This window comes from Neoarius graeffei, chromosome 23 (assembly GCF_027579695.1).
Source record: "Neoarius graeffei isolate fNeoGra1 chromosome 23, fNeoGra1.pri, whole genome shotgun sequence".
Classification (NCBI taxonomy): domain Eukaryota; kingdom Metazoa; phylum Chordata; class Actinopteri; order Siluriformes; family Ariidae; genus Neoarius; species Neoarius graeffei.
The window spans coordinates 20,197,786-20,209,145 of NC_083591.1; the positions used below are offsets into that span (position 1 = coordinate 20,197,786).

General features: G+C 45.3%; 1 protein-coding gene across 5 annotated transcripts in view; it reads left to right on the plus strand.

Annotated features, from left to right (window-relative positions):
• The window catches only part of med17 (mediator complex subunit 17), a 173,155-nt gene extending 162,121 nt beyond the window's left edge, over positions 1-11,034 (plus strand). For all 5 annotated transcript variants that reach the window (XM_060905912.1, XM_060905913.1, XM_060905910.1 and 2 more), the window contains exon 13: positions 10,293-11,034. In XM_060905912.1, the coding sequence (XP_060761895.1) occupies positions 10,293-10,501 (209 nt within the window). In that variant the 3' untranslated portion in view covers positions 10,502-11,034. The remainder of the gene's footprint in view (positions 1-10,292) is intronic.
• Positions 11,035-11,360: the final 326 nt, after the last annotated feature.

Sequence of the window (11,360 nt, forward strand, 5' to 3'; positions counted from 1 at the left end):
TTGCCCACGGGGCCCGGCCGGGCTCAGCCCGAAGCAGTGATGTGGGCCCAACCTTCCGTGGGTTCACCACCCACAGAGGTAGCCATAGGGGGCCGGTGCAGTGTGGATTGGGCGGCAGTCGAAGGCAGGGGCCTCGACGACCTGATCCCCAAACACAGCGGCTAGCTGTTGGGACATGGAATGTCACTTTGCTGGGGAGGAAGGAGGTTGAGAGGTACAGGCTAGAGATAGTCGGGCTCACCTCCACGCACAGCTTGGGCTCTGGAACCCAGCTCCTCGAGAGGGGCTGGACTCTCCACTTCTCTGGAGTCGCCCATGGTGAGCGGCGGTGGGCTGGTGTGGGCTTGCTTATAGCTCCCCAGCTCAGCCGCCATGTGTTGGAGTTTACCCCAGTGAACGAGAGGGTTGCCTCTCTGCGCCTTCGGATCAGGGAGAGGGCTCTTGCTGTTTGTGCCTATGGGCCAAATAGTAGTATAGAGTATATAGTATATAGAGTATATAGAGCCTTCTTGGAGTCCCTGGGAGAGGTACTGAGAGGTGCTCAGACTGGGGACTCCATTGTTCTACTGGGGGACTTCAACACTCACGTGGGTGACAACAGTGACACCTGGAGGGGCGTGATTGGGGGGAACAGCCTCCCCGATCTGAACCCAAGTGGTGTTTTGTTATTGGACTTCTGTGCTAGTCACGGTTTGTCCATAACGAACACCATGTTTGAGCATAGGGGTGTCCATAAGTGCATGTGGCACCAGGACACCTTAGGTCGGAGGTCGATGATCGACTTTGTAGTCGTTTCATCTGATCTCCGGCCCTATGTCTTGGACACAGGTGAAGAGAGGGGCTGAGCTGTCAACTGATCACCACCTGGTGGTGAGTTGGATCCGCTGGCGGAGGAGGAAGCCGGACAGACCTGGCAGGCCCAAACGTATGGTGAGGGTCTGCTGGGAACGTCTGGCCGAGCACTCTGTCGGGGGAGGTCTTTAACTCCCACCTCCAGGAGAGCTTCTCCCAGCTTCCGAGGGAGGCGGGGGATAATTGAGTCTGAGTGGACCATGTTCTCTACCTCCCATTGTAGACGCGGCTGTTCGGAGCTGTGGCCGCAAGGTCTCCGGTGCCTGTCGTGGCGGCAATCCCCGAAAGTAAGTGTAAGTAAGTAAGAAAGTAAGTGCAAACACCGAAAGTAAGTGATGCCGTCAAGCTAAAGAAGGAGTCCTATCGGGCCATGTTGGCCTCCGGGACTCCTGAGGCAGCTGATGGGTATCGGCAGGCCAGGCATGCCGCAGCTCGGGCAGTTGCGGAGGCAAAAACTCGGAACTGGGAGGAGTTCGGTGAGGCCATGGAGGAGGACTATCAGTCGGCCTCAAAGAAATTCTGGCAAACCGTCCAGTGCCTCAGGAGGGGGAAGCAGTACTCTGCCAACACTGTTTACAGTGCGGGTGGAGAGCTGTTGACCTCGACTGGGGACATTGTTGGGCAGTGGAAGGAATACTTTGAGGATCTCCTCAATCCCGCAGTCACATCTTCCATTGAGGGAGCGGAGGCTGATGACTCAGAGGTGGACTCGTCCATTACCCAAGCCGAAGTCACTGAGGTGGTTTGCAAGCTCCTCGGTGGCAAGGCACCGGGGGTGGATGAGATCCGCCCTGAGTATCTCAAGCCTCTGGATGTTGTGGGGCTGTCTTGGCTGGCACGCCTCTTCAACATCGCGTGGCGGTCAGGGACAGTGCCTCTGGAGTGGCAGACTGGAGTGGTGGTCCCTCTTTTTAAGAAAGGGGACCGGAGAGCGTGCTCAAATTATAGGGGAATCACACTTCTCTGCCTCCCCGGGAAGGTTTACTCCAGGGTACTGGAGAGGAGAATTCGGCCAATAGTCGAACCTCGGATCCAGGAGGAATAATGCGGTTTTCGTCCTGGTTGTGGAACACTGGACCAGCTCTATACCCTTCATAGGGTGCTCGAGGGTTCACGGGAGTTTGCCCAACCAGTCCACATGTGCTTTGTGGATCTGGAGAAGGCATTCAACCGTGTCCCTTGTGGTATTCTGTGGGAGGTGCTTCAGGAGCATGGGGTTCGGGGCTCTTTGCTAAGGGCTGTCCGGTCCCTATACGAACGGAGCAGGAGTCTGGTTCGCATTGCTGGCTGTAAGTTAGACCTGTTCCCAGTGCATGTTGGACTCCGGCAGGGCTGCCCTTTGTGACCGGTTCTGTTCATAATTTTTATGGACAGAATTTCTAGGTGCAGCCAGGGGCTGGAAGGAATCCTGTTTGGGAACCACAGGATTTCATCTCTGCTTTTTGCGGATGATGTCCTGTTGGCTTTTTCAAACCAGGACCTTCAGCATGCACTTGGGCGGTTTGCAGTCGAGTGTGAAGCAGCTGGGATGAGAATCAGCACCTCCAAGTCCGAGGCCATGGTTCTCGACCAGAAAAGGGTGGCTTGCCCTCTCCAGGTTGATGAAGTCCTGCCTCAAGTGGAGGAGTTTAAGTATCTCGGGATCTTTAACGCTTTAACGGTCCGTTGTGGTGAAGGAGCTGAGCCAAAAGGCGAAGCTCTCAATTTACTGGTCGATCTACGTTCCGACTCTGACCTATGGTCATGAGCTTTGGGTAATGACCGAAAGAACAAGATCGTGGATATAAGCAGCCAAAATGAGTTTCCTTCGCAGGGTGGCTGGGCGCTCCCTTAGGGTGAGAAGCACAGTCACTCGGGAGGAGCTCAGAGTAGAGACGCTGCTCCTCCACATCGAGAGGAATCAGCTGAGGTGGCTCGGGCATCTCTTTTGGATGCCTCCTGGATGCCTCCCTGGGGAGGTGTTCCAGGCATGTCCCCCTGGGAGGAGGCCCCGGGGAAGACATAGGACATGCTGGAGGGACTATGTCTCTCAGCTGGCCTGGGAACGCCTCTGTGTTCTTCCCGAGGAGCTGGCTGAGGTGTCTGGGGAAAGGGAAATTTGGGCTTCCATGCTCAGACTGCTGCCTCCGCGACCCGGCCCCGGATAAGCGGATGGAGACGAGACGGGTGCCAATAATTGTGGCATACATGATTTCATGTAAAAGAATTATTTCTTAATGTGGGATTTTTTTTTCCCCACTGAATAAATGCACTTGAATTTAAGGTTGGATTTTTCTTTCTTTGTATTGTTGTCCTATACGTGTGTGTGTGTGTGTGTGTGTGTGTGTGTGTGTGTGTGTGTGTGTACGTGTGTACACACGTTCCTGCATTTCAGGCTTGCAACACATTCCAAAAAAAGTTGTGATGGGGGCAATTTAGGGCTAGTAATGAGGGAAAACAAATAGACATGATTTTGAAACGGGTCATGTCAACAGGTGATTTGTTATCATAATTTGGTACAAAATCAGTCTCCAGGAAAGACCTAGTCTTTTGAAGAGCAAAGATGGGCTGAGGATCTCCAGTTTGTCAACAGATGCATGAGAATATTATTGAAATGTTTAAAAACAAGGTTCATCAAAGAAATTTATAAAGGGATTTGGATATTTAACCCTTAATGCATTATTATGCACTGTAGGGGTGAAATATCCAAATTCCTTAACTAAATGATTCAAGGAATCTGGAGGAATTTCAGTGCGTAAAGGGCAAGGATGCAAGCTTAAACTGAACACCTGGGCTCTCTGATCCCTCAGACAGCACTTCATTAAGAACAGTCATTCATCTATAGCTGATAACATGGGCTTGGGATTACTTTGGCAAGCCTTTGGCAAGCACAACAATACAGAGTTGCATCCACAAATGCGAGTTAAAACTTTACTGTGCGAAAAGGAAGCCTTATATTAACTATGCCCGGAAGCACTGTCGACTTTTAGGCTCAGTGGCATGATGAAGAATCAGAATTCTATATTTTTATTTATTTATTTATTTTGGTAAGAAATAGACGGCATGTGCTCCAGACCAAAGACAAATAGGACACGTAAAATTTATATGGTAAACAAAGTGTTTTTTTTATATTTTAGATTTTTCAAAGTAGCCACTGTTTACCTTGACAGCTTTGCACACTATTGTCATTATCTTAACCAGCTTCATGAGGCAATCACCTGGAATGTTTTTAAATAAGCAAGTGTGTCAAAAGTTAGTGGAATTTCTTGGAAATTTTTTTCTCCCATTTAACGGTAGCTAAATTACTAGTGTTTGCGCATCTACAAACTGGCATGGAGGGTACCAACCCGGTGGGTCGTTTGGGGCTTGGAGGGTTAACGGATATATGCAGAACCTTTTATTTTTAGGTACGTTTGAGTGGATAGTATCTCCCATCCTTGACTCTTGTATGATGCATAATTGGGAATAAAAAATATATATATTTTTGAGAGTTAAAATTGACCGCAAAGTTGGGATTTGAGCTGCCCCACTGAGCCAACCAGCCCTGGGTGGGTGACGTCACAGTGGTAACCGGTGCTATAGACCAAAGCCAGACTCGGCAGGCGAGTGGTTGCAATGGCCTCTTCATTCAGATTTATTGGAGATTCTTCGGATTCCTCTGATAGTAATACATCGGACTGTGATAGTCCTGAAATTGGGGTGTGTGTGTACATGCTACACGTAGAACCATATCAGCTCAAACCATCAGAAAGTGAATCTAATAGTAATACGTCGGCCACGGAGGCCCCCACCTTACGAAATCAAGCCAGAGAACAAAGCTGTCTCGAGAATTGAATGGAATTGAACTGACAGTCTCATGTGACTCTTATTAAAACAGGATAGGTGTTATAACTTGTGCAGTATACATGTACATGCATGCATTTTCACTGATGAAACATAAAAGGCTCGTTAAATAATCAGATGAACTGAGAATCGCATTCTGAAGCAAATGAAATAATCTTATACAGGTAACTTAAATGCACAATACAAGTTACATGTATTAATCTAAATGCAGGTAAACAGCGAGTGTTGTTTTTATGTAACGAAATGAGTCGCGTCTTACCTGTCTGTGTTCTCGTTTTTGAAGGCCAAGCTTGTGGCTGATTGTCTTTGAAACCATCTGCCTTTCAGTTCTTCATTCATTCGCTTCTTCCACATCACAGCGAGATATTGCTGCTGAGGCAAGCATATCCAGCGGGGGGGGAGAAGAAAGAAAGGGGTATATCCAGTGGAGAAGTCTAACTACTGATCCACTCATTCTCCACACTCCCACACCACCATTACTGCTCTGCTTACATTCCGGGAGAACTGGTGCAACTGAACTTAACTTTCCTTTTCTTTTAGTCTTCTCTTCTTAATTGTTGGTACCGCACTCTTTCAATACGGGCTTATAGCCAACGCTCCTCAACAGATCAGAGGTTTCGTATGAGTCCTCAGTAAAATGTGCAGAGCAGAGGAGGCACCACTTCGTCGGCGCCCAATCTGTGAATTTCTTGCAAAAAACGTCCAAATATTTGCAGTTTGAACATTCTTGGACCATGAATACAACATAAATCCACCTTCTGTCATGTTGCTGCACCCACCAGCAACAAATCTATGTGGCATGGCAATAAATTAGCTCAAAATGGAAGATCAAAGTTGCAGGTAGCTCTGTGTTTTAGTATAGCGGAAATGGCGAGGAGACAGAGAGACTTTCTGTTGTGACATCAAGGTCATTCACTCAGACCGTTCCCTATATGAATAATTTTAATCGTAAAAATTACTATATTAGATTTATTGTTAATGCTTAAAACTATTCCTATGCCATTCTTGAGGTCTCAAGGCATTTATAAACTAAGTGAGGCCAAGGTTCTGCGTATATGCTTTAAGGCCATGCCATACTCTGCACTTTGTATGTTTTCCTGTTTTCTTGTCCCTTGGCAATCACATGCCCTGTTATCATTTTTGCATGTTTAAATTTTTTTAAACTACCCATTTTACCAAAGATGTGTGTAGTTTTGTTTTTGGGTTTTTTTTTTTGTGGGGGCATGTATAAAAATTCAGTGAGTTTCTTAAAATGACATTGCAACACTATCACTAATGTTAATATCCATGTTGTCCTTGTTAAGTCCAGTTTGGAAACTATTTTTTTTTTTTATACATTCAATGAAAAGCAGTCCAGAACAGCAAAAAAGAAAACCCCAGTGATTCTCATAAGATATACTATTGCATCTCAAACAATTAAAATATCCTGGAAAAGAAATATTTTCCATCAGTTATTTAAGAAAGTAGAAACTTAATATATTCTAGACTCCTTGCATGTAAAGTAAAATGTTTCAAGCATTTTTTTTTATTTTAATTTTGATAAACTTGTGTGGTGTATTAAAAAATAAATAAATAAATCTAAAAATATGCATATTTAATTTTGAGTTTGAGTAAAACAGTACTAGTTTAAGTCTCGGCTGAAAACGTGTTTTTATTAGGTAAAGGTGTAGATCTGGGGAGTCCTCAGGTATCACTTGTTTTGGTAAACTGGGATGTGTGGATGCTGCCACCCACCCACTCTCACATGTTCACTCTGGTTTGTTGATGGTGGAGTGGCTGGCTGCTTTATGTTCCAAGGCTCCTTCATGTCTGTTACCTTCTGGCTTTCCTTTTTAGGTATGCTCTGTTATTTTTGCTGGAGCCCCTGCTTGCACTCAGTGCAAAATGTATACTGTTCTTACTTATTAGGTGACATTGGGCATACCTAACATCCTGTGGGTTCCCCCCCCCTTCTGTCTCTTCCCTCTGTCCATCTCTCTCCGTCAAGTTACATGTTGATCCTGAGACACTAGTGATTCTGACCTCTTCTGCTCTTTGGATCTGCCTGATCCATGCTGATGACCTACGTCTGGCTGGAATCACATCACATCACATTGCTCCTGTGGAGGATAGCCCCATATGGATAATTGAAAGTCCCACTTAGAAGATGGTTCTGCACACCTACAGTTTTGCTATGATGGTTGAGGGCAATTGCCATGATAACTTTTAGAACTGCAGTTGTCATGAACAGTTTTACACTGAAGTTTCCATCAATGAACAGTTAACTTCAACAAAATAGATTTCATGCTAAAACTATAATGAATTTCCTGGTCACGCAGTTGTACTATGGGATTATATAGGACACAGTTATAAAAGCAAGTTATTTATAATCATGCTGTCTGTTATCACCCAAATGAGGATTGGTTCCCTTTTGAGTCTAGTTCCTCTCAAGGTTTCTTCATGTCATTTGAGGGAGTTTTTCCTTGCCACCACCACCACCACAGGCTTGCTCATCAGGGATAAGTTGGGGATATTAGAGATAACATTAGCTAATGTTTAAAGTCTTTAATTTTCTGTGAAGCTGCTTTGCAATAGTGTCTTAACAGCACTATACAAATAAATTGGACCATAAGTACGGTGTGTCTCTCTATCTAGTTCAGTACACACAACCACAATCATGGGGAAGACTGCTGACTTGACACTTGTCCAAAAGACGATCAACACCCTTCCAAAAGGAGGGTAAGCCACAGAAGGTCATTGCTGAAAAGCTTTGCTCGAAAAGGTGCACAAGCAACAGGTATGACCACAGCCTTGAGAGGATTGTCAGGAAACGTTGATTCAAGAACTTGGCAGAGCACTTCACAAGGAGTGGCCTGAGGCTGGTGTCGGTGCATTAAGAGCTACCACAGATGTCTTCAGGAAAGGGGCTAAGGAGAGAAAGAAGGGGACTTGTTTAGTGGTTCAACTCCACTTTTCAGATTCATCTCATCTCTAGCCGCTTTATCCTGTTCTACAGGGTCGCAGGCAAGCTGGAGCCTATCCTAGCTGACTATGGGCGAAAGGCGGGGTACACCCTGGACAAGTCGCCAGGTCATCACAGGGCTGACACACATGCCGCTTTTCCACTACAAACGCGGCTGAGTCGGGCTGAGCCGTGCCGTGCTGAGTCGGGCTGAGTGGGGCTGTTGGAGTTGCATTTCGACTACAACCGCGCTGAACCATGCTGGCTGGAAGTGGGTGGACACATTGGGTGGAGTTAGCGAAAGTGGGTGGACGTCAGGTGATGTCGTTAGGCAGCGCAAACAGTGACATCAGTGAGCTTTTAAGCGGTAGTCTCACAACCCGAATAGTAAACAATAAACATGGAGGACATGGAGTCGTTAGTGTTGCTGGTCTTGGTGCTGTGGCTTGTTGTCACCGACAACGCGGACAGATACTGGCAAGAGCGTATAGATGAGGCGAGGCGCATAAGGCTTCAGAAATTCTCGTAATTCTTCTTCCGGGTTTACGGTGTTTACAGATCCCAGCGCGCTCGTGGGGCGTGTGTGGGCATGTGAGGACACTCCTCCTCACCAATCAGTGCACAGGGGAGTGTCTGCTCACGCCCCCAGCCTCACTCAGCTCGCTTTGGCTCGCTTCAGCCCCACTCCAAAACCGTGCGAGTTTTAGGGGCTAAGCAGGGCTGAAGCGAGCTGAGTCGTGCTGGTTTTTGGTAGTCGAAACGCGAGCCGTGTCGGGCTGAAGCGAGCTGAAGTGAGCTGAAAAAGGGTAGTGGAAAAGGGCCAATAGACACAGACAACCATTCACACTCTCATTCACACCTACGGTCAATTTAGAGTCGCTAGTTAACCTAACCTGCATGTCTTTGAACTGTGGGGGAAACCAGAGCACCAGGAGGCAACCCACGTGGACACGGGGAGAACATGCAAACTCCACACAGAAAGGCCCTTGTCGGCCATGGGGCTCGAACCCGGACCTTCTTGCTGTGAGGCGACAGCACTAACCACACCACCACCGTGCTGCCCACTTTTCAGATTAATACAACTTTTCTGCATTTCATTTGGAAATCAAGGTCCTAGAGTCGAAGAGTGGAGAAGCACAGAATCCAAGGTGTTTGAAGTCCAGTGTGATGCTTCTGCAGTCTGTGATTTGGGGTGCCATGTCATCATCTAGAATAGAATAGACTGTCATTGCACAGTTGTACAATGAAATTGATGTTGGTGTTGGTCCACTGTGTTTTATACAGTCCAGAGTCAACAGAGCCATCTACCAGGAGATTTTAGAGCACTTCATGATTCTATATGCTAAGTTTTATGAAGCTGATAAGTTTTATGAAGATGCCAATTTCCTTTTTCAGTAGGACTTGGCCTCTGCCCATGGTGCCAAAACTACTACCAAATGGTTTGCTGACCATGATGTTACTGTGCTTGATTGACCAGCCAACTCACCTGACCTAAACCCCAGAGAGAATCTGTGGGGCATTGTCAAGAGGAAGATGAGAAACACCTGACCAAAAAATGGAAATAAGCTGAAGGTTGCTCTCAAAGCAACTTGGGCTTTAAGAACACCTGAACAGTGCCACAGGCTGATCGTGTTCATGCCACACCACACTGATGCAGTAATTCGTGGTAAAGGAGCCCCAACCACGTATTGATTTGTATAAATGAACATACTTTTCAGAAGTTGGACATTTCTGTCTTGTAAATCCTTTTTTAATTGAGCTTGGGAAATTTTCTAAAAATGAGATATTGGATTTCTGATTTTCATGAACTATAAACCAATAATCATCCATCCATTATCTGTAACTGCTTATCCTGCACAGGGTCGTGGGCAAGCTGGAGCCTATCCCAGCTGACTATGGGCAAGAGACAGGGTACACCCTGGACAAGTTGCCAGATCATCACAGGGCTGACACATGGAGACAAACAACCGTTCACACCTCCAGTCAATTTTGAGCTACCAATTAACACAACTTCGTCACTGTCAGGTCAAAACCTGCTATGTGACATTTTTCCTTTTTTACAGGATATGTTAAACTGAATAAAACTCTGAAATAACAAGCTGAGAAGCCAGTAAAAGTTTACTTGTTCTATTATTAGCTTGGTCAATATCCATCAAAATAACTAATTGCAGCATTATATTAGCGTAAATTGCAAAAAAAAATCATCCTTGAGAATTGACCTAAATTGTCACATAGCAGGTTTTGAACTAACAGGGACGACTTGCATGTCTTTGGACTGTGGGGCAAACCAGAGCACCCGGAGGAAACCCACGCAGACGTGGGCAGAACTTCCAAACTCCACACAGAAAGGCCCCCATCGGCCGCTGGGCTTGAACCCAGAACCTTCTTGCTGTGAGGCGACAGTGCTAACCACTACACTACTGTGCTGCCTAAGCCAAAATCATCAAAATAAAAAAAAGGAGGCTTGAAAGATTTCACTTTGTGTAATGAATATATAAAAGTTTACCTTTTATTATGGGAAAAATGACTTTCATGATATTCTAATTGTTTGAGATGCACTAGTAATTCTAGGCAATGTTTTATGATGTCAATTCCACATTTCATGTAGTATAGGGATCGTAGTATGTCTGTTTTTAATTGTGTGTGGTGATTTTGTCTCTCCCCCCCCCCCCTCCAGTACGGAATGGACCCGAGAGTGGATTTAAGGTTCTGGTTCAGTTTCCACGTTGCCAGGCTAAAGATCTCTCAAGAAGTGATGTGCTACAGGATGGGAAGTGGAATTATTTGCGTGGGCCATATAAGGAAGTGCACTGGAGCAAGATGGAGGGCAGGAATTTCGTTTATAAAATGGAGCTTTTAATGGCAGCACTTACTCCATGTCTTTAAGACAAGTGTCTATGTATATGCAATGTATACATGGTTTAACTTTTTAAGTTTTGTTCCGTTCCCCTCCTTTTGGGATTCTGGCTGCTGTACAAGTTGAATTGTCACATGTGAGTAACATCTACAGCCCATTGTATCATTTAGTTAGATTTCACATAAGGCTGCATTGGTACAGCGTGTTTTAAAAAAATTTGATATAGAGATGTAACTGTCCCAGAAACTACATAGTCTAGGCAAATGAAACTGAACAGGCTTAATGTTGAGCAATATAAGGTTTATTCCTCAGAATTTGAATGAGAAATTCAAAGGTACGTGGATTCCATGAACGATTTCACATTTTCAGTATGCATGCCGCCTGAGACACGGCACACATCAAGGCAGTAGTTCAGCTCCTGCCAAACATGCTGCAGCATGTCTTTAAGTCTTTTCTGGTAACAGTGCATTTTTAGAGAATTCTCTCATAAATGCACACTGTACGGTCTTGTTTGACTGTGTTCAAGTGTACTCAAATAAAATGCCTTTTCTTTTCCAGTGAATGGCATCTCTGTACTTGAAAAGATTAAAAACAAAATTTTACCTGTTTCATACATGCTGTTTAAAATTTGAGGTCAATTGAACCAGAACTGGCCAAGTTATTAGATTGTGAAATATCAAATTTTTTGAAACACCCTATATTAGTAGATATTTGAATTTAAAAACACTTATTCGAAGAGCAATATTAATGGCTAATTCATGCTTAAAAGTATCATGATCTGTACAGGGGTTACATCATTTTATTGCAGTTGTCTCGTTGTGTTTCTAGAACAATAAACCAGATGCCTCATTTATAAATCTTTGCATGGAATCCAGAATTAAAGTGCGA